The sequence below is a fragment of the Microtus pennsylvanicus genome, chromosome 2 (assembly GCF_037038515.1).
Source record: "Microtus pennsylvanicus isolate mMicPen1 chromosome 2, mMicPen1.hap1, whole genome shotgun sequence".
Taxonomy (NCBI): domain Eukaryota; kingdom Metazoa; phylum Chordata; class Mammalia; order Rodentia; family Cricetidae; genus Microtus; species Microtus pennsylvanicus.
Window position 1 is genome coordinate 80187494 of NC_134580.1, and position 23774 is coordinate 80211267.

Below are 23774 nucleotides of genomic sequence, written 5' to 3' on the forward strand. Positions count from 1 at the left end.
CAGCTCGCTCGCTGGTTCCTCCCCCTCCTCTGTAGCAATCCGCTCCGGCACCAGGTCCTCGCCCTCCCAGCAGAGGGGTTTCGTCGGAAACTGAGTAAAATTTGCATAGTTCCCGCCCCTCCCGGAAACCATTGGTGCAACCCTTGCCAGGCGCGGCTGATGATTGGTGAGTCGCCAGGGAGTATTTGCATACGGGCCGCCCCCCAGAACCCAACTGTGTGGGTAGCCCGCGCCGCGAAGAAGTTTGTGGGGCGCTTTCTCACCGGCTGGTCCGGGACGGACCTCGGGCTCCTCGCTCTTCAGTTCTCTCGGGGTTCTTTCTCGGTAGTTCCCGACGCTCGGTAAGGGACGCTGAGGGCTGGCGGGGGCAGCGCGGAGGGAGAGCGTGGGGGAGCCCGCTCGCTGACAGCGACGCGGCTGGACGCGGACGGCGTTGGGCTCCGGCTCGCCCGGAGCTTCGCCTACCTTCCCCGGCCCGTGCGCGGGCGATGCTGCAGCACCGAGGCTCGGCGCACCGAGGACGGAAGGCGCCTCCCAGAGCTTAGAGCTGGTTCCCGCCCCCCGGGGCAAGTGGGCATGGAACAGTGAGAGCCCCTCGCTCGGCGAGGCCGCTCGCGGAGGCTTCCCATGGCCGGGACGTACAGCTCCACGCTGAAGACACTGGAGGACTTGACCTTGGACTCCGGGTATGGGGCCGGCGACTCCTGCCGCTCGCTCAGCCTCTCGTCTTCCAAGTCCAACTCGCAGGCGCTCAACTCTTCGGCGCAGCAGCACCGCGGGGCGGCCTGGTGGTGCTACTCCGGCTCCATGAACAGCCGCCACAACAGCTGGGACACGGTGAACACGGTGCTGCCCGAGGATCCCGAAGTGGCCGACCTCTTCTCGCGCTGCCCGCGGCTCCCGGAGCTGGAGGAGTTCCCCTGGACCGAGGGAGACGTGGCCCGGGTGCTCCGCAAAAGCATCAGCGGCCGGAGGCTGCCCTCCTTCTCCGCCGAGGCGGTGAGGCGCTTGGCTGGGCTGCTCCGCCGGGCGCTCATCCGCGTGGCCCGGGAGGCGCAGCGCCTGAGCGTGCTGCACGCTAAGTGCACCCGCTTCGAGGTGCAGAGCGCTGTGCGCCTGGTGCACAGCTGGGCGCTGGCCGAGAGCTGCGCGCTGGCGGCCGTCAAGGCGTTGTCCCTCTATAGCATGAGCGCTGGCGATGGATTGCGCCGTGGCAAGTCGGCGCGCTGCGGCCTCACTTTCTCCGTGGGTCGCTTCTTCCGTTGGATGGTAGATACTCGCATCTCTGTGCGCATCCATGAGTATGCGGCCATCTCGCTCACCGCCTGCATGGAGAACCTGGTTGAGGAGATCCGGGCCAGGGTGTTAGCGAGCCAGAGCCCGGATGGCGGAGGGGCAGGAGGCGGAGAGGTGTCTGCCGAGGCCTTGGAAATGGTCATCAACAACGACGCCGAGCTCTGGGGAGTCCTGCAACCCTATGAGCATCTCATCTGCGGCAAGAACGCCAATGGTAAGTACGGGGGAGGGGGCAGAACCTCGACATTCGGAGAGAGTGGGCTACCCCAGGAGTAGCTCTAGGATCAAGCTGCGAAGTGTACCAGGTCTCTGAGAGAAATGGAATTCTGGGAGAATTCTTAAGTTGCTCTTCCCAATGGTTGGTTGATTTGGGTGTCTAACTTTTGGAGGATAAAGTCGTGATTAGTTGGTTGTTCATTGATTGGGCAGAACCAAGCTACTCATGAACCGTCCTCTAAAGTGAAGTTTGCTGCCCTGCTACGGGTTGCCTTGTTTAGTTGGATCGCTAGTTTATTTTTTTTACCCAACAGTAGATCAGGTTTACTGTGTTTTTTTCCTAGTGTGTTTTCTTCAGCTCAGTAGCACCAGCCCAAGCACTCCCAACACCTGAGCCTTTGATAAATGGGATGGGTAGGGGAGGGTGCAGAGCCTAGGATCTGGTGCTGCGCCTCGGGTTTCATGATGCTCAGAGTCAGGCCCCTTAACAGGAGGTGGAGTGGGAGCTGGCAACTCTTCATACTATGTGCCCAGGGAAACCAAGGACTCTTGAATCTCCTCCCCAGAAAGACAGCCGCATGCTGGCTTCTGGGGCCCGACTTTCCAACTGTCATTAACCAAGTTAGCATTTGATTAAAACCTCATGTTGAATTAAATGCACAACCTTTTGGGCTTTCCTGAAAGTAAAGCTGATGGGCTGGGTAAACCACATTGTGGGAATGGAGTGTGGGGGTTGGGCAACTGCATGGCGTGGAGTCTGGGAAATAAAGCATGGACCAACCTTATGGTCTAATTGGAAGAATCACTTGGGTGCAGCTTTCAGTGGCAAATAAGCAGGTAGTGGAAGAGACCAGGTGGGTTCTGTAGATGGATAAAAGTCAGATTTAAATGTGGCTTAACATACTCATGATAGCTAAAATCTAGACTAGCAATGCTTTAGTCACTGTTGGTAGCACATTGTATATGATGACCACTTTTGCCAGCGTGTGTTTGGTACTGTGATACAGTGAACTGTGTTTTTGGTCTTTGTCCCCCATTTTCTGCGTACAATTCCTAAAATCCCTGGGAATCTCCAAAATAAAAATGTGTTTGTGTATGGTAATGACTAAGAGTTTGCCACCTGGAGGTAGTTTCAAGCTGGAGATTAGTCACCAGAAAGATTACAGCAGGCCTTAAAGGGTTAGTACCTACAAACTCCTGCCTCAACCTCCCAGGAGGGAGAGAGGCAGAAGGTTAAGTCATTATCAATGGCCAATCACGCATGTATAGTAAAGTCTTCATAAAAACTCAGAAGGACAAGTTTCCTAGTGCTTCCTGATAGCTGAACACCAGAGCAGCAAGTGAGTCACTTGTCTCCATACCTTGTCCTATGGATGTCTTCATCCATAACCTTGTAACCTCCTTTATAAACAAGCCAGGAATTTACCAGGGAACTGGTAAATGCCTTCCTAAATTCTGTCAGCCACCCTAGCAAATTAACTCAGAAGAGGGCATTGTGGAAACCCTCTGTGGAGGCAGTGGTCAGAAGCGTGAGTGAAAACGACCTAGGGATTGGCTGGACGGAGCGCCCAGAGAATGAGATCCGGTGTTATCTCCTGGTAGGGCAGGGTTTAATTGAGTTGAACCAGAGGACACCCAGCTGTATGTGCTTTAGGCTTGTTTGCTTGTTGGTGGAGGAGGTCCACACTTTGGGAGATATAGAAAGAACACATGTTCTGTATTGATGGTGAGAAAACAGGGAAAATGGTTTGTTTTTTTCAAGAGATAAGCACCTTTATTGTTACCCCATTATACAGAGGGGGAGCTAAAGGATTCAACATTTCAGTCCCTTGCTTAGATTACACAGATACTAAGTAACAAAACTGGAATTTAAACCTTGACAGGCTGCATAGCTCTGTTTCATCAGCCTGACTTCAAGGAGACCAGTTGACCTGCTGGGTCAGATTTGTAAGACACTATATTTACTCAGAGTGCTTGCTTTGGTATTCCTTGCTTTGGGTTTCATTTCTGGCACTACCACGGGGCATTCTTGGAACCAAGAATATTTGCCTTTTAATTTCCCTGCTCTTAGGTCAGAGTTGAGGTCAATCCAAGAGTTGATGATGTCACTGCTGATAACCATGCTTCATACTTTAAGTTTGCGGCTTCAGCACTGGGAACGCCAGTTCCAAGAGAGGAAGTGGAGGGCAAGGGGAATTTCCATCCAGTTGTCATAGCCCAGGGGAAGAGTTCTGTACTGAGGGAAACCCTCACTGCACAGTGGGGCCTGGACCGAACCTGGCGAGTAAAGGCTCTCGGAATAAAGCACTTAAACCCTAACCCCATAAGTCAAATTGGGCTAACAGTGGGTACAAAACAAAACCCATGCCTGTCCTCATGCCCAGCCAGAGCCCAGCCTGCTGAATGTCTCTTTCTGACTGTAAACCAAGACTTGGAAGAGCAGCTGCCTCCAGGAGAACCTGCAAGGGCGAAGTGGTTGGAGGACATAGAAAGCGAGTGTTTCATCTAAGGGCTCACAGCCTAGGAGCATTGCTTAGGAAACAAACCCCTTAGGATTTTCTTTACTGGGTGGGTTTTTTGCCCCTGTGACTTGCCCTTCACGTCCCACCTTCAACAGCCCTTCGGCCTTGGTGTGGGAGGAGACAGGGCTGTTCTTTTCCCTAGGACGCTCAGCACCATCGTGTCTCCCTCTGACTTCTCTGGTCTCTAAAGTGCTCGTCCAGGAGAGGCACCTGTTGTCTCCCCCTTCATAACATGGACGCCCACTTGTCATACTGAAAAACTAGGGGGTGGCATCACTAAATGCTGATTTATTAAATTCCCTTAGACAGGGAAATGAATGTTTACTAGAGAAGCGATGAATTGCATGTGTTGGAAAGCGGTCTTCAGAGGGGAAGCCGAAACCACTTAGGGAAGAAATGAAGAGCTCCAAAACTTTTTTATATTAGAGTGGCCCCAAAGCCAGCAAGGTTACAGTTTGTACAGCTGAAGACCAAGTGGGGAATGCCTGCATATGGGAAGGGAGAGTGCTGCCTGGTATTCTTGCCCTGCTGGTCTTCCCTTTAAATTATATATGTATTGTTGTTGTGCTTGCTAATTCCACAGCGTGGGCTCATGCATTTGACTCAGCTATATAGAGCTCTTAAACTTTTAACGTCTTCCAATGAGGAATTTAAGAGCCCCAATCCATCTATTCTTGTCCATTACTCGGAATGCCAGATGAATATGGTTTTGCTCAGCCTGAGATGGACGATAAAAGTTCTGCAGTGTTTATAAAACAGGATCCCAGCTCCACAGAGCAGCAGGAGTTATGCATTGTTGATCATTTGGTATTGATGTCTTGGATCCCAGGGCGGAGTCATTAAACTCTGAGATCTTCATGACTTCCTTATGGGAAGCAGAGAAACCTCTTTAACAGCGTGATATTTATAAACAGGGGACTGGCAGAAAGCAGAAACATCTCACTTCCAACGCATCCCCTCGTTCCTTCCCTCTCTCTCAGCAAACTCTATGTGCAGGTTTGATACAGTAAAGCTTTTCTAGGTTCCTTCCTGGCCATTTTTCTTACTAAGATTTCACGAGTGATCATGGCCTTTGAGAAAATTCGGTTTCATGTGAGGACATTCTCATCCCAGACATGTATATGGAGTGTCCATATGCTCTATCACAGTGGCAAATGTAAGAGTTTGAAACATACCTCTATGGTGGACCTGGGGCAAAGGTCTCAATAATTCTAGGCCTCTGTTCTGTCGTCTGTGAAATGGAGGATAATAATACCTAGCTCATAAGGGTGGCATGAGGCTGGAAATCAGAAAGATCTTAGTGTGCAGTAAAGACTCAACAGATAGCAGCAGTGTGTCCAGCAAATACTTAGTCACCACTGACCGGGCCCCACTGTTAAAACCGCAGGGGATTAAGTGGCGGTGTGGTGATCCTCTTGCAAAGTTCGTAATCCAGTGCAGGGGCAAGAAAAAGTAAACAAAGATTTACTCTTAATAATGCTTGATGGCGTTCGAGTTTAAAATTTTTTCATTCTTTTTATTTATTGTGTTGCAGGAGCATATGTGTACTATGGTGCATGGAGATGTCAGGGGACCACTTGTGGGAGTGTCTTCTCTCCACTGTGTGGGCTCTGGGGATTGAACTCAGGTTGTGTGTGTGTGTGTGTGTGTGTTGATCTTTTTTACACAGGATCTTATTATGGAGCCCAGGCTGGCCTCTAACTCATGGCTTTTCTGTCTCCACCTCCTAAGTGTCAGGACCACAGATACATGCTGCCATGTCCGGTGGCATTTATTGTTGTTTGTTTAGGATCTGCTAATGGGATAGGTGGCAACAGTCGGAGTGGTCGTCAAGAAAGGCCTTGCTGACATTTCATTAGTAGTAGCTAATAAGTCGGACACTCCTGTCTGCAGAGCTTTTGGCTGCAAACAGTGACTAAGGAGTTTTCTGAATTATCCGCTTATTTACCAGCTGAGGCAAGTGTCAACCTCTCATTTGCAGCCAAGAAATGAAGAGGCTGTGTCTAAAGCAGGGCTGGAAAGTCTGGCCGAGGCATTCATTTGTCAAGGAGATTGTCGGATGGATTTCCACTGAGGTAATTAGCCAAAGGAGCAAGGGTTAATTGAGCCGTGAGGTGCTGTTTAATCAGTTTTAACACCTGGGTAGACTGAGGGAGGAGGCACCTCCCTCTCTGACTGTTGTATTAAAGCCAAGGGCACTTGCAGAACAGAAACAAAGCAAGCTTTGGAAACGAGCGCTAATTTATCCTTCCCCCACCCCTCGCTTACCTGAGACATGCAGCCCCTGCCTTAGGTAGTATGAGAAACAAGCTGGAATTGTTAGGCCTCCTCTTTACCTGACTTCCTCACCCCCAGCTGGGAAAACCTTGAAGTTTCTACAGCAACCAGGGCATGTTCTTGAATCATTTCCTGCCCTGTCTCTCCATCAAACTGTGACCATCCAGACGTCACCCCCTCTCCTGAACCTGCACAGTGTCTAACTTTTAGGTGTTCTGCGAGTGTGGGGCAGCCAGTAGATCTCACCACGCAGCTTTTTCCTTCCAAAATTTGCATTGGAATCCTTGTTACATTTTGAAAGAACTCTTTCCCTTATGAAAGCAGAGAATGTCGAGCTCTTGATGAATGGAAGCATCATTTGGGGGTGACCATATCACAGGGGGAATGTCTTTCAGTTAGTGTATATCCTCGTTTGGGGGTGACCATATCACAGGGGGAACGTCTTTCAGTTAGTGTATATCCTCGTTTGGGGGTGACCATATCACAGGGTGAACGTCTTTCAGTTAGTGGATATCCTCGTTTGGGGGTGACCATATCACAGGGGGAACGTCTTTCAGTTAGTGAATATCCTAAGTCCTAGCATGTTCCCCAAAGCCATGTGCCCTGGGAAGACTGAGATGTGTGATTCAGAGGGCAGGGTGGTTCAGGTTAGATGCCTTTAGTGAGGGGTGCCTCGTGTAGAGGAGTTCTATAGCAGAAGTCCAGGAGGCAAGCCAAGAGATCAGTGCCATAACTGAGATGAAAGCTTTTCTGGTCTGTACTCACCCAGTTGCTGTGAGTAGGATGCTTTCCACAGCGGATTCCTCAGCCTGTGATCTACTCCTCTGTGATAGGGGCTGGGCCAAGACTAAGTCCTGTTCCTATAAAGAACCATGGAATCAGAGGTAGCAAGAACAGACCAGTAGTTCACCCTCTTCAAATGCCAGGTTGGGTCAAACGCAAAGCAGCACTGTTCTTAGAGATTTGTCTGTAAAGGATCTCCTGTGTCTAGGCTCTTGAAATCCCTCAGACCAGCCGAAGCGTTCCAGGTCCAGAGAGTAGACACCGGAGGTGCCATTGATTTGAAGGCACGGCTATTCCTACTCTTGAAGGGGCAGGGAGATCAGGGAGTGCCTTGCCAAGTTGCAGCTGCTAGGTGATCAATAAATTCATCTGAATGGGAAAGCTGGCCTGTCGCCGGATTGATGCTCCTTGGTTAAGAGGGGTGAGCCGGCTTGGGGCAGATGGACATACAAGGGAGGGAAAGTTGCAAAAGCTTCTCCATATTTAAGGTGCTGGCCTTCTGTGGGTGCTTAGCTCGCTTGCCTAGAGTTAGAAGAATCGGCCAGTCCCCTGTCCTTCCTTTCTGCATATGCATGTATTTGTGTGTGTATGTGGGTGGGTGTACGTGTGTGTGTGTGTGTGTGTGGAGGTCAGAAGTCAACCTCAGGTGTCATTCTTCAGGTGCTGTCTACCTTGTCTTTTTTGACTCTGTGGTCTGGCTGGAACTTGCCAAGTAGACTATACCAGCTTCGGTGAGCCCCAGTGATCCAGCTTTCTCTGCCTGAGTGAGCCATTGTCCAGGCCCCGAAGAGTGTTTCTGGGAGTACATTGATTTCCTTAGAGTGGACCGCTGTGTCCAGCTACCGAGTACATCTTAGCACTAGGAGTCTAGGACAAAACACACAGCTCTGTGCCAGGGTGCTCTGGCTTTAAAAGCCCAACTCGGGCTCCCCAATTGCTCTGCCTACTAGTGGACCCACGTCCTTAAAGCATGCCACGTCTCTTTCCTCTGCTACCCCAGTGAGGAACCCATCTTTCCGCTCTGGTTGGCTGTGCCTGATGAACACTCAGTATCCCAGGGCTGTTAGGGATGCTGAGGGTTTGGTGAGAGAGCACAGCCTGGGGCCAGGCTGCCGAGTATGAGTCCTCCCAACCTCATTTGTGATCTGTGGGATGCGGGACTAATTCTTTGACTTCTGTGCCTTAGATTTTTTTCTCTGTAACGACATTGACACTATTCGCTGGGACTGAATTGTGTTTTGTCATGAGCTGTCCTGTGCACTGTATACATAACACTGTCTTCCCACCAGCCATCGTGACAACCCAAATGTCTCCCAACACTTCCAGATGCTCCGTGGGGAGCAAGTTCACCCTTGACTGGAAAATGCTGCTCTGTAAGGTAGGCCTGGAATAGCAGATTCATAGGATGCTTGTGAATACTTAATAAACACCTCTATAAGAGACCAGTCCTTCCTTTCTTCCTTCTCAAACTTCTGTTGAATGCGCCAGTTTTCTCCCCTTTTGCTAAAGACTCAAACTATGCGAGTCTCTCATCTAGGGGTGGAGCATGACCCAGATCCCAGGCGGCCAGTGTTAGTCATACAGCTCCCCTTGATGACTAATATTTGGTTTCTGGAGGTAGGAAGAAGTTAGGGAGACGGGGAAAGCCCAGTTGTGGATGTACTGCCCCTGGGACAATGCAGTCTGGCAGTGAGGTTAGCTCTCGCCCTGAGTTCATGCCACCTCTGTCAGGATAAAAACAGTAATACGTACTCAAAGCTCCAGACTCCACGGAGCAGTTTTCTGGTAGGTATTGGATCTGGCTTGTTGCATCCAATTCCTGGACCATGGACATCGCAGGTGATTCTTGTTTTGCTCATCTGTGATGTGGGCACATTGAGTGTTTTTATTTGTTTTGAGGCAGGATCTTAGTAAGCTGGGCTGGCCTATCCCCTACTTTGTAGCTGAGGCTGACCTCAAGACCCTGATCCTCCTCCTCCTACCTCCCTGAGTGCTGGGCCCAGAGGCCTGAAGCACTATGCCCAGCTTTGCCTGTTTTTAAAAATAGCTAAATGGGGTTTCAGCTCTGGCTGTTTGGAGCTGCATATTGAGTTGGAAGGAGATGGTGGAGAAACATAGCCCAAATTAGCCTGAGAAGTGCCCCAGCGACCTCACTAATCTTCTCTGCTGAGCAGTGGCTGTGTGCAAGGCAAACTAGAGGGAGGGAGCACAAGAAGCCTTGCTCCAAGGAGTGTATGATCTAAGAGGGACAACGTAACATGCATGTGGGTAGCTGCAGAGAAGGTTGCCATCTCGCTTAAAACAATGAGGGCAACAGTGCTGATAGCCGCCATTAATTGCATGATGTCACCCATCTTTGGACTTTTCATGAGCTAATTTTCTTCAGCCACCCGGCCTCTCTGTGGTGGAGGTATAGTTTCCAGTCCTTAGATGAAGGTCTTGAAGCTTTTCAAAGGTGGTAGGGTGGACACCCCAGTGAGCAGAAGGGAGTGGGGCTTCTTGCGGGAGACCTAGCCTCTGAGCCAATGCAGACTGGACAGAGAAAGAGAAAGAATAGCAACAGTGTGGGAAAGACCTAGAAGCTGATGCTTGTATTTAGAACGATAGCAAGTGACCCTGCTTGGCTGGGAGGCTCAGCGGCTAACAAGGAAGAGTCGAGGAGGCAACACGGGAAAAGGGGAAAAATTCCCACATCTTTTATCCAGATGTGAAGAAGGCTGCCAGAGTGCTTGGATGAGAGTTTTCCAAAACTTTATTTTTATAATTCAGAAATGGAGTGTGTCTGCTGTGCTGCTCATCCTAACCACAGCCCAGACCTCCCGTAACCCCTCCTGTTGATCGAAAGCTTGACCTCAGCCATGCACCCGTCCGCTGTTGTAGCAGTGAAAGTAATACAAGACTTTAAAGGAGCAAACTGGAGCGGAGGGGACACAAAAACCTTTCGCTCAGCCTCACTTCTCTTGTTGAACTTGGCTTCTGGCTTGATTAGTTCTTCAGGCCAAAGTGATCCCTCCACATTACGAAGGCTGGGAGTGGCAAGCTTGTTAAAGGAGACTATTGAGTTTGCTCTTGCAGAATTTGCCACCATGGAAGCAGAGAAGCATAAAACAAAAACTAAAAGGGTCCTAGACGTCTTTATTGGCTCTGAGTCTAACTTGATGGGCTCAATGTCCAGTGCAGACTTTACTAGCTGGCCGCTCATTTTTGATGTGTAGTCCCTTTCTAGTTCCTGCTGAAGTCTTTCCGGAATGTTGATAAAGATTTTGTGTTTGATGCTCAATATTATAGATACACTTTATAACTCATCTTCATCTGGGTGGGACTTCCTTGAGTTTGGTTGAGCCCTGACAGCAAAACGTGGAGCTCATACCGGCTTGGCTAACACCTTAGGCGTGTGTCCTTTTTCGACCCAAGTGTGATTAAAGAATTTTCTTGTCACTTGAAAGGAACAGATTTCATGAGGATGTGGCAGAAATACATATAGACTTATTTGTAGTTAATGATTTGTGGGTCTTCCTTTCTAAATAAATGTGAGCTAAGAGTTTCATGGGGTAAAATTTAAATAAGGAAACTGAATTTGGAAGTCCTGGCGATAGAAACCCGAGTCCGGGGAGAGATGAAACTGAGCCTCTAAGAGTGGGAGGCAGGAAAACTGTCCCAACGAAAGCTTTTGTTGAAAGCTTATTTTTCAAGTGCTGGGGATCCAGCCCAGGGCCTTGTGCATGCTGAGCAAGTCTCTTCGACCGAGATACCCCTAGCCCATTTTGTGTAAAACTTTTTGGTTTATGCCTTTTAAAGTATGAGATCAGTATTTTCTCTGTGTGGGAAGTTACAATACAAGTCGATGTTCGTATACTAAGCAGACATGCAAACAGATGGCAGTGTCTAGAACACTCCGGCACAGAGAACTATGGACTTGGATCAAGAAAGTTCTGGACAGGAGCTTGCCCTCTCTGTGACTGGAGTGAGTCATCCCGGCTCTTAGGATCTCTGCAGTATGCGAAGGTTGGACTAGAATCTCTGGGGACCCTTCTGTCTCTGGAAATTTTCTGGACCCCACAAGAACTCTGTGAAATCATTCCCCTAGGGTCAATCCTTGTTGGCTGAAGCAGCCTCTGCTTTGAGACCTAGCTGGCTAGTGAGACTGAACGCCATCTTTAGCGTTAGCTATCATTTTATTATACTTAGTTTTGCTTTGCCTTCTCTCAGAAGGATGAGTTCTGTATACTTCTGGTTGACACAAACTGCTTGACAGCTGTGTCCAGGCCCTGGCAGGCCAGCACTGTGGTGAGGTCCAGCCCTGAGGTGACTTCATACAGCTGGTGTTTGAAGCCTGCCTACCCAGACTAGGGTATTTATAGCAGGGGAGAAGCTAGAGAAAAAAATAAATACTCTACACCCTTTTCTATCCTGCCCTGGACACAGACAGGCACTGTGAGGAATGGAGAAGGCAATGCTGTAGAACCCACCAGGATATTTTTAAATGCTCTTTGTTGGAGTTGGCAGGCTTGGTTTTTCAAGCAGGAGGGAAAAGCAGAGTCATTGAGGATGACTAGAGGCCAGAAGTTTTAAAAGGCAAGATGCAGAGCTTGGTGTGCAGGCTTTAACATTTCTGCTCAGTCCCAGAGTTTGAGTAGGACTTGGGGAGGTTAGGATGAGAGCTGAGGTTGAGATGGCTTGTGTCCTCCTTTTCCCCATCCACCTCTCAGATCCTAAGATGAAAACCAGCCAACTGTTCAGGTAAGGCAAGACAGGGCTGCCTCTGAGAACTCGGGGCCTGGTGGTTTCTTCTTCATCTAGGAGTTGGGAGATCAAGTTATACACGGAGACAAAATTGGAAAGCAAATTGCTCCCAGCTGTTCTCTTGGACATAATCCTCCCGGGGCAGGCTGGATAAGCCAGAGCTGTGCTGGGATTCAGTGAAGTCATGTAGGACAAGGCCCCAGGGGTAGAGCTGTCTCTAAACCTCACCAGAGGGACCCTGACCACTGGGCCTGTGTAAAGTGTCATAGATGATGTCTTCTGCTTAGGTAGTCACTGAGGAGAAAGTGGTTCAGTGGGAGGGACTCGGGGTTAGGAGCTGGGAGGAAAGTTCAGTTTGGGGGACATCATTTGTTCAGCAAATATTTATTGAGGACTTTCTGTGTACTGGACAGTGTTCCAGGGAGCAGTGACAGACCAAATAAATAAAAGTCCTGAAAGGGAGGTACTGCCCCTGCTGAAAGCGAGGGCAGTGGGCATAATGGAGGAGCCACAGTGAGGTCCTCATGGCTGGAGAAAGCAGCTCCCAGGAGAGGGACTAGCAAGTGTCCCTGCTTTCTTTGGAGAGCACAGAGATCAGTGTGGTTAGGTTCATCATGGAACAGAAGGTGCAGAAGAGGAAATAACACACAGTACTATTGCATAATCGTGCCTTGGCGTTAAAGATGAGTGTGTTATGGTGAGCCTGGGCAGATTGGCACACTTTGGTTTGCAGTTTAACAAGGCTATTCCCTGTGTTCTTTTGGAAATGGACTTTAATATCAAGTATAGAAACAAAGTGACCAGGTAAGAGGGTTTTGCAGTAATTGAGGTGAAAGAGGCTGTAACTTGGACCAGGTGAGGGTGGACCAGGTGAAGGTGGACCAGATGAGGCTGGACCAGGTGAGGGTGGACCAGGTGAAGGTGGATGAGGATGGAACTTGGACTGGGTGAGGGAGGGACTTGGACCGGGTGAGGGAGGGACTTGGACCGGGTGAGGGAGGGACTAGGACCCGGTAAAGGTGGAACTTGGACCAGGTGAGGGCGGAATTTGCACCAGGTGAGGGTGGAATTTGCACCAGGTGAGGAAGGAATTTGCACCAGGTGGTCATAGAAGTGTTTTAAAGTCAGAGCCAATGGTATTCGGATACAGTCTGTTATGCAAGTTATGAGAGAAAAAGTGGATGTGACAGTAAGGTCATGGGCCAAGCATTTACTGAAGTATTGAAGAGGCAGGAGCAAGTTAGAGACTCAAGCGTAGATTTGGTGTCCCAAACTTAACCTACAGCGATGGCAAGTAGGAGGCAGGGTAGGAGACAAGGCCACTTCAGACTTTGTGAATTGTGGGATAGATTGAGCCACTGTACCCCATTGTTCTTCCAGAGGCATCGCCCAACAAGACTGGCCAGAGATTGGGGCAGAAGAGGGTTAATTTCCAGTTTTAACATCGTCAGTTGATGGCCTGGAGAAGCTCTTCTGTAGGTGGCCGCAGCCTTCATGAAGGTTCTCAACTCTTCTGTTTCAAACCATTAGCATGTGGTCTGTTTAATCAGGTCCACTTGTAACTTACATGCACGTCCTCCACTTCCGGGGAAACCAGACCCCATATTCAGGCAGCTTTGGGTTCTTGCAAGTCAGTCATGAGTGAGTCAGGAACTGATACAGGAAGAGTATTCTCAGGACACTGGGTGTGTCCCAGGGCCTGCTTTTCAGAAGGGGTAGCGGGTATGTAGCTGTGGATGAAATCTAATGGTTGCCACTGCCTGACCATCTGGTGTCTGAAGGTTCCTCCGCTGTTAAATGAGGATGTCACAATTCTAATTAAGTTGCTGTCGCACTAATTCTCAGTCAGAGATTCATGTTATCATCACTTGGAGAGCTTAAAAATAAATGTGTATGTGTGACTAATATCAGAACCTTCCTTCAGAAACTCTGAAGGAAATGGTGTGGAAAAGGGCCCTGGTGGTGTGGGCAGGGCTCTCGGGAAAGTCTGGTACAGGGCAAGCACTCAGACATTAGCTGTTATTAGTGGGCAAAGCATCATTGTTCTGGACGCTTGTTTCTGCCCCTCCCAGGCTGATGGCTTTCCTTCACTCCTTAGCTATGCTGCTTGGCTGGCTCCTCATCTGCAGAGCTCCCCAGGGAGCTCCAAGAGAAGCCTGGAGTGCCGGCCTTACCTGGGAGGGGCAGAGTTAGACCTGGAGTGGCGGTGCTGCCACGTGGACGTGATGTTTAATCCACTGGCAACGCTCTGCTAATTACATCTCTAGGAGGGAGAAACTATACAGAGGTTAAGTAGCCAGTTCAGGTCTCACAGGGCCGACCCCGGCAGCCTTCCTCCAGACGCTCCAGTTCCCAGTGGCCACACATGCGTCCACCTCGGCCAGAGGAGCCAGCCAACTGTAATCTCCAGCACATAAACTGTTGAGTGCTGAGCCTTACCGTGTGCCAGGGCTGTGTACTTCGTGTGTCCTGTGCCACATGGTTCCTGCCAGTATATGTAGTCTTCTCACTCCCATTGTCTGTAGAGTTGCTGAAGAGGTGGATGCTCAAGAGAAATCCACTAGATGTCATTGATAAGACCAGGATGGCTTCCCTGGAGCCCTCCTGCACCCGGCGCCTCCCTTCTCCTGTCCTCAGAGGTGCCTGAGTAGCGGGAAGCATAAGGGGATTTTATTAGCATAGAAATGATGGGGTTGATAGAGGGTGAGAGAGGCTGCAGCAAGGCTTAAGCACCCCCCCAAAAAACACCCCCTCTGCCTAGAACAGGGAGCCATTTAAGTCCCTTAAAATACCCTCCCTTGGCAGGGTGCTGGCCTGCTGCGCGGGCTATGCTGGATGCATCCTCTGCCTATTTAAAGCCAGACGTTTCTCGCGGGTGCAGTGAGTGAAATAACCTCCGAGAGACTGCGTGGGTCCGTTGCTTAAAATAGTTCAGGAGGAAGAATGTTTGGAAGCTTCTGGCTCCTTGAGTCCATTTCCTTTGGATTTATGTCACCTCAGAGAGTGCCTGGCCTCCTCCTGTTTACTCTTCTAGCTCTTCCCTTTCTACAGTCCTTGCGTCCTTTGTCATCCTAAGCCAAAGGTCTTTGTCCTCACAAAAAGTGGCAGCCTCTCCTAAATAACTAAGTTGGGACCTTTTGTACATTTAATTTTTTTTCTCTTATGGGGTTTGGGTGGTGAGAGGCCATTTGTTTAGGAATTGGCCATTTCTCTCCTCCGGCTGCAGAGTTTCCAAGATCAGAGCTCTGGAGTGAGTTTTGTTTTTCTTTATTCACCCATACAAGGGCTGCCTCAGGGAAGCCAGGGGTTTCTCAGCACCTTCCTTTTGTGGTGCCCAGGAATGCGGATGAAAAGCTTTAGAGCCACTCTTGGATGATGTGGTCAGAGCCCCATGTGGCTCCTTACATTTAAACACAGTAAAATCTGACACCCTTAAACATCTTCACACAAGCCTACTTTCCGCTGCTCCATCAGCACGCATGCCCGTTGGCTACCATACTGGACAAGGCAGAGATAGAACACATCCATCATCCCAGACAATTCTATGAGACAACATGCCATTAGACTCTAGGTCACCAGATGGTCACTCGGGCCAGCTCTCTTAGGTCTTCATGGGTCTAAACATATAACTGCTCCCCAGCTTCTCAGAAGCCCTCTGTTTGCAGAAGTGGGGAGATTCATGGAGGGAGAGAGTAAGGTCATTGATGTTTTTGTGGCTCTAACCTTTGAACCCTCACAGGAGGTCAATGTTTTATGGTTTCGAAACTGTGTGGCCTAGGGCAAGTCACTTAACTTCTCTGAAAAAGTTCCCTTGTCAGTGAAATGGATACCTCCTGGGGTTTTCACCAGGGTTAAATAAAATGGCAATACTTGCATAAAACAATGCTTGCTACACAGTGACCACAAAGTTTGTTACTCCTTCCTTGACTGGTGCCACAGTGTGCTGTGCAGTACTTGATGTAGCAAAGGCAGAAACTCCAAGGGGTGGAATTGCTACTGCTGCTACTTCTGTGGCTACGACTTGCGTCCTCAAACTTAGGGCTTGCTTCTTTTAGGCTCTGGGCTGTCTTTCTTGGTTTATTGAGTGGCCGCTGGTCACATCAGATGGTATCCGTTCTCCAGGGCTAGGAACTCCTCTGATCTTCCTTTCGTGCTCTGCATGTGCTCCTTTTGAGGGCTTTTTGTGCAAAGCCTCTCCGCACTACTTGGGGTGTTAGCACCAAGACTGTGGGTGACCACCAGAAACATTTGAATCTGTTCCAGAATTTTAGGTTTTGAGTGTCTTGTGTGCCCTGTGGGTCTGCTCCAACCTGTGCTGTGAGAGCCGAGACAAACGTAACCCTCCCTGGGATCTCACAGAGGGAACTTTGGAAGGAGCATCTTTGGGACCAGAAGAGGCCTCTCTTGAGTAGAGAGAGCCGAAGAGGAGATCTGTTCACACTTGTGGCCTGGGTTGACCTGGGATCATCCTTTCATTTGCCTAGCTTACCTGGCTAACGATTTAACCTCTCTGTACTTCAGTCCTCCCGTCTGTAAAAAGGGAATAATGCTAAGAACCCACCTGGTAGTGTGTCTGGGAGGATTCAGATGGTGTCCAGTGAAGTCTCTAGCCCCAGGCTCACAGCCTCTGATGGGACTGACATGCACAGCTCACAGGGGTGAGCTGCGTTTTCCATCTTCATCCTTTGTGCTTCCCAGGGATGGCACTGGGGATCCTTGACTCTGCCATGAGCTGTTTGCATTTTCTATGTGATGATCTATGGTTTAAGTCAGAGAAAGTGATCAGGAGGGGGGCTAGCACTTAAAGGCGATGTGTAAATTACATGTGTGTGGTGTGAACTGCATGTGGTCTCTTTTCTCTTCTCTCTCCTCTCCCTGGATGGCAGAGATAAAAAGTACACCGCAGTTGTCATTTCAGAAGCTCACAGGTGACCACCAGCCCGCTTCCCTCCTGCTGTCTTGGGCTGTGTAAGCAGCACCGCCCAGTCCTATAGTGTAATCAGAGCTGAGTTCTTGCTGTAGGATTCATTTGTGGTGTGAAGTGCTCATGTGTTTATGCAGTTGCCACTCATTTGCCCACAGCGAGATGTGCCAAACCTGACACTTGAGATGAACTCCAAATAGCTCAGAACTACGTGCGGGGTGTGCAGGAATCTTCACACAGTTGTCGCAAGGCACGTATCTAACTGGGGGAATCCAACTGCCGTGCCTCCTCTCCTCCTCCCCCTTCTGTGCCTAGAGGGAGGAATCAGTCACAAAGAGAACCTCCAAGAAAAGGAAGGACACAAGGCTAGGATATTGCGTCACTATGTCGTCATCATTTGGGAAACTTGGGCCCCACGGAAGGCCCTAGGCTGACCATACTGGTGTTTTTGTGGCTCTCCTAGTGCTGTCAAATCTCTCCTCTTTAAAGGACAACTCTGCCTCTTCTTGCCGAACAGTTGTTTTGACTGTTACCAGAACTGAGGTCTCCTCCACTGTCAGCACAGCGCCAAGACCCAATGAGTACATGTATGTGTAAGTGTAAAATAGTGTGTATGAGCAAGTGTGAGTGTGTTTGCATGTGTGTGTATGAGAGAGCAAAAGAGTATGTATAAGGGAGGGAAAAGAGTGTGTGTGTGTGTGTGTGTGTGTGTGTGTGTGTGTGTGTGTGTAAAAGAGAGAGAGAATGTGTTTTGGTTTGAGCCCACACATATCTTTCTCCTTTCAAAAATACAAGAGACCTTTAACTTGACCATTTCCAGGACTGGCTCATTACTGAAACATCTTGAGATACTTAAAAAATGGTACTTACATGGCTGTATTAATTTTATAGCTCTAAAATTGGAACTAGAATGTCTGTGTGATATTTATTTTTCTTTTCCTTTTTCCCCCCAAATTAATTTTTTCTAGTGTCTGACAGTGACTAATTTCTGTTCACATTTTCAGAGTGAAGTACAAAGCACTGGGTTCCATCATGGTATGTTCATGCGTTTGTGGTAATTTGGCCATAAATAATCATGTTCACCCCTTACCATCTTTTGTCTGGTCCCTCCAAAGTGCCCCCTTCTAATTTCATGCGGTTTTAGAAGTCTAGATGTAGACAGTGGTTTCCAGTGCTCCTTAGGGGACTGTGCAGACAAATGGGAGGCTACTTGGCTCCACTGTTAGCGGTGGGATTCCATGCCAGGAACCTCTGAGTGTGTATCCATCTGGGAAAGTCCAGGCCAAGAGAGGCTGGGCAGAGATGGCATCTGAGGCTGACCTGTGGCTTCTCTGAGTAATGGATGGAGGCTATGGTCAGAACTGCTCGAGGAAGAGCCTGGGCTTGGCGCTGTACCTTGGAGAAGAGATAGCAGCCAGCAATCCCGTCCAGGTCTCTCAACCACCCACAGTGAGCGGATAGTCCTATCTCCCCAGTGCCTTTGCCTCTAATCCTCACAATAGATTATGAGCTGAAGCTCCTGTTAATGATCCCATTTCATAGACAGAGACACTGAGGACTGGAGATAGTTAAGATGACTGGTCCAAGGACACTCCTAAGCAGGGGAAAGAACCAACATTTGAATTTATTGCCACTGTTCCTCAAGATCCACTACTATCCAGGCTGAATGTTTGAATCTAAATCAGTCGGCAAGGGTGGGTGAGGTGTCTCGGCATGTAAAGGCGCCTGCTGCCAAGCCTGCTGGTCTGAGTTCAGTCCCTGAGACCCACATGGCGAAAGGAGAAAACTGACCCTTGCAAGTTATTCCCTGACCTGAACACACATGGCTTCACACACACACACACACACACACACACACACACACACACACACACACACGAAAAAACCCACCCTTTTTTTAAATCAGCCGGCTATTAAGAATAAGTCAAATCTTTGCTGTCCTGTAAGAGGAATGTCGGTTTTCCACAAAGGACAGTCTGTGTCCTATCTCCTCAAGGCATGGCCACTTCCCTTCTAGTCCCCTATTTTGGAGTCTTTCATTTCCCTCCAGAACCAGCTGAGACTGCTTTGCTTTTTCAGGGAAGTGTCCATGTTCTGCTCTGCTGCCCTTTCTCCCTACCCCTGCCCTCTCCCCTACTCAGCCCCTACACACAGGCGTGCTTGCTGGATGGGGCCTAGAGTGGGGGTCAGGTTTGGGGGATGCTACCATCATCACTTGGGGCACAAACACAGGCCTGCCTCTAGCTGTCATGTGTCTCAGTCGGATCACTGATACTCAGAGGAACATCCCCTAAAGGGCCGAAGGGTGGGTCTGTGCAAACTGAATGCCTGCATTCAGATTCTGGGTCCATTTCTTGTTTGGTGAGTGACTGCTTAACTCTGTCCCAGGCTACACTATGAGATGGAGTCGTTGCTGCTGACTTCCTAGGACAGTTTCAGGAATTGAACAGTGCTTTCTAAAGCATCTGATGTAGTCCTGGCCTCTGAGTACCCGGGATATTAGCCATTGTGGTGATGGTAATGGCTGTTCTTTGGGGCCAGCGTCAGGTCTTTGGAATGTAGTGTGTAGGCTCAGTGCTGATACATGTCCATGTATATATATATATCATACATATCCTGAGCATTAAGGGGAGAGGTCTGGACTTGGCTAGTCCTGCTTAGGCTCCTTTCTTAATGTAATTCTAGGCAGGTTTATCTGTCTTGCTTCTCTTTTCTTCTGGGCCTTGGGATTGAATCAGGGCTTTGTGCGTGGTTTGCAAGTGCTTTGCTGAAGAGCTGTGCTGTGATACCCTAGCCCTGCTTGTCTTCTAATCTGTACAGTTAGACCAAAGCTGTACCTGCCACGTGGGTTGTGAAGCTAAAGTTTGGAGCTCGAGGTGCAGTCACCTAGCTTGTGTGGGGCACATGATCCAGTCCCTGTGCCACACACAAACAGTACTCAGATGAAGTGCGAGGGTCCGTTTGGCCGTGAGTGGCTAGATGGGGAAGCATGAATGGAATGAACCTTAGCAAAATTATAGCGAGAAACATAAGCTCAGTGTTTATAAAGTTCAAACAAAAAGGCGCTGAAGGGAATAGATACCGGTCAGATCAATACAGCATAAAGGGGAAGATGAAGGCCAAATCCAGGTAACAGCTGTCTGTATTGTGGAGAGGGAAAGGGAGGGGCAGGCTCACGTGGTTTAGATGTCTGTGCTTGCCGCAGCTCTAGCTTGTTTGGGGGAGGTGATTTCACATTATTATAACTAATTAAAAAGTGGTCACGAATGAAGGACTATAATAAATCAAATTAATGCACCTGAGGTTAAAAAATTAGTGGGTTCCCAATTGGTTGTGGCTACTTATTATTAGCATGCTGTGGACCACCTGGGTCATGCCATGAGCCGCCCTGGGTACTCTGTGATTGCCTGTGATTTTGTGTAAAATACCTAAGAGCCAAGGTTTTCCTCCTCTGGCCACCGCGGCTTCCTTACAGAGACCCCAGAACAGTTAGGATATTCAGGTTGCCTTGCTCCTCGGGTTTGGGGCAACACGTGGGCATAAGCGCCTGCGTGGGCCTAAACTCCCTGAACAAAGACAGGGTTGTTTTGTCCACGCTGTGCCAGATGGAAGGCTTTCATTAGTCACTTTGGGAGCATTCATATTAGCTGGGAGATTTTCTTTCCAAGGGTTGGAGCGGACGGTGTTTGCCTTGGGATGGTCTTAGTCCTCTCTGCTTTCCTTGCCACTGCCAAGTATCACAACCTTTGCCTATGGCTTTGCTCTACCCATGATCCCTTTCCTTAGCATGGGGAAGCACAATGGATATTTGAGGTGGCCCAGTCACACGCTCCCAGGTCAGTGGCTTCTGGGTACAAGTAATTCTCAGGCCCAGCTCCTCTTCTCCTACTGAGATGAAGGGACAGAGAAAAGAGCACCCACTTTGGAGTTAGGGAAACTTGAACTTCGGGCTCTCGACTGTGTAATCTGAAGCAGTAGTATTGCTTCTTCCTGTATGTCAAACTGAGGCCTGTGAATTGTCACGTGGACAGCTATCCATGTATGCAGCCTACCTAGGCATGATCAAAGTTTAGAGAGGGGCTGGGGATGGAGCTCAGGTGATAGAGTGCATGCCTAGCGTGCATAAATCCCTGGACTCAATACCACCACTACCCAGCTAGTTGTGGTACATAGCACTTGGGAGATAAAAGCAGAAAGATAAGAAATTCAGCTCATTCTTTTTTTTTTAAAGTAACCCCCCCTTTTTAAAATATTTATTTATTATGTACACAATGTTCTGTCTGTGTATATGCCTGAAGGTCAGAAGAGGGCACCAGACCTCATTACAGATGGTTGTGAGGCCACCATGTGGTTGCTGGGAATTGAACTCAGGACCTTTGGAAGAGCAGGCAATGCTCTTAACCACTGAGCCATCTCTCCAGCCCTCAGCTCAGCTCATTCTTTACTACATCACAGGTTCGAGGTCAGCCTGGGGTACAAGAGGCCTCAAAACCAAAACCAAACAATAACAACAACAAAAGGATCTTAGGTGTCCCAATGGCCCTTCCCACATACACCTCAAGTACCCCCAGAGATCTAGTTTCTGCTGCCCTCAGCTATTCTGAACTTTGAGGGTTGGGACATTATTAAACTCTCTGAGCCTCAGTTTCTGTACGTGGAATGTGCAAATGGAGGGCTGTGTTATGGTACTGGTTTGGTGAAATCTATTGGGGCCGGGTACATGAAACAGTGAAAGATCATCCAAAAGGTATTGCTAGGTTGAGGAAAGCTGTGCTGTCTCTGATTGCCAGTGTTGGCTCCAGAGACTCAGGCTCCTGCTGACTACAGTATTTGTTCCTTAGGCCTTCTGTGCCTTCCATGTTCTACTGACATCTCAAACACGCTTCAGATTATTCCTACAGTGGCTTGCAGGACTTTTAGAAACCTGTTTGTCATGCTTGAGTTGATGGAGGAAGGAGCAGGAAAGAAAGCATTCTGCAGGCTATCTCCCCAAACTTGTGTTTCCTAGAGGGTCTGTTTGCTGTATTAGCAAAATCAACAGCCATATTGCAGAGTAGGGGCCTGGGCTGGACCTCGTTCCCTGAACTGGGAGTTGGTGGTGTGAGGTGCCACGGGTGCCATGTTTGTTGAAGTGGCAAGGCTGCTGAAGTGCTGAAGTTTTTGTTCTAAAACTAAACAAAACGCCACATGATTATCCAAAATTCTACAGTTATGGGCTGGAAAGATGGCTCGGTGGTTAAGAGCACTGGCTGCTCTTCCAGAGGTCCTGAGTTCAATTTTCAACACCCACATGGTGGCTCACAACCATCTGTAATGAGATCTGGTGCCCTCTTCTGGAATGCAGGCATACATGGAGGCAGAATATTGTATACATAATAAATAAATAAATAAATAAATAAATCTTTCTAAAAAAATATCAACAGTTATAAATATCTCCTTGAGTCAAGGAAAGAAAAACCCAGAATACCCGAGTTGAGGAGATTTTTTTTTTCTTTTTAGGATAAGAGTTTCTGATGTATGTTCACTGTTGGGGTTTATTCCGGGTGGTATTTATGCCCTTTCTTGACTGTATACCTTCATGAAGAAGGCAGAACTGTGTAGGTGATAGGCACTCAAGGACTTTACCAAGGCAAATTCCCTGAATTAGTGATGAGTCTGAGGCTAGGATCTATCCACAGAGCATGCTTCCTCGAGTCACAGAATACTTCACATATGTCAAGTTCTGTGCGAAGAGAGCAATGTCTTGTGAGCAGCTCTGAGCCAAAAGCCTGCATCCAACAGGTGGTTGCTGTGCAGACTGTGTACTGTGTGCGTTTGGAAGACCACGGCTGGTGAGCCAGCTGGGGCCAGGCGTTGGCATGGTCCTTTAGGCTGTATCATTTAGGCTGAGATCTGGATAAAACTCCAGGCACAGGTCTCATTGAGATCTGAAAAAAACCCCAGGTGTGGGTCTCAGACATCTAAAGTGTAGCTTGTGTCAGTGTGTCCCTGAGAGTCGTCACCCAAGAAGACATTTCCCAGGGTAACTTTTGCCCCACCTTGAGTGACATTGCACTTTTGTGAAGCTGCTGGATGCGTCTACGAGCCGGCATGCCCCTGATGTGTTTCTGATAGCCCTGCACTGCTCCTGTTTCGTGCAGAGATGTTTCAAAGTAGGCAAGAACCTTCCTACTCTGCAAAAGGGTTTTCACTTCCTTCTGAGGTAAGTAAGAGAGGTTAGGCAGTAAATCTATGTGGAAAAAACATACTTTGTTAATAAGAGCCTATGAGAGAGAGAGCATCATTCTAGTACAGAGCCGGAGGAGAGAAACATGTTTGCAGTGGAGAAGACACCCGCTTGGCATCCCCTGTGTGGCCAACCATGGCGTAAAGAGCCAACACGCCAAATTTCTCCAGTTACCATGGGACCCAGACTTTGACAGGAAATCATGGTAGGGTGGGAAAGAGTCCAAAATACACAGGGCTGGCACACAGGCTGCAGTTGGGAAGGAGAAGAGAACAGTCCATCTATTTTCCTGAGCTGAGTTCTCCAGCTTCAAATGGGGCTGTTTTCTAAGCCTCCCTCTGAAGTAGGTCCATTTTATGGACCTGAGTTTTAAGCATGAACTTTTTCCACATTAAGCAATACTTCTGCAAATTAAAGTGGCTCCTTTATATGTTTGTGAAGGGCACCTCTTAGCCGTGTGTGTGTGTGTGTGTGTGTGTGTGTGTGTGTGTGTGTGTGTGTGTAAGTCTACAAACTAATAAGGAACCAAAGTCTCTTCAGTCAGGGAGACACTTTCTCTTTCTTTTGGGTTTTCCCACAAGTATTTCTCTGCTGTGAGCAGCCTGCTGGAAGTGGAGCACCCTTTGCTTGCTGAGATGTGCCAGTGAGAACGGGAGGGCCTGCTGTAAGGCACTCCACGACTGGGTTTCCTGGAAGTTTCAGCCGCCATGTTAAGAAAGTGAAATGTCTCATCCACAAAGAAGCCCGTTTTCATCCTGTTGGTGAAGTCTGTTAAATTGAAAAGCTA

The 23774-nt window shown here is 48.8% G+C and overlaps 1 protein-coding gene across 1 annotated transcript in view; it reads left to right on the top strand.

Annotated features, from left to right (window-relative positions):
* Nucleotides 1-209: 209 nt before the first annotated feature.
* The window catches only part of Abtb2 (ankyrin repeat and BTB domain containing 2), a 155528-nt gene continuing 131963 nt past the window's right edge, over nucleotides 210-23774 (top strand). Inside the window, exon 1 of the mRNA XM_075961570.1 lies at nucleotides 210-1510. Coding sequence (XP_075817685.1) covers nucleotides 628-1510 — 883 coding nt within the window. The 5' untranslated portion in view covers nucleotides 210-627. The remainder of the gene's footprint in view (nucleotides 1511-23774) is intronic.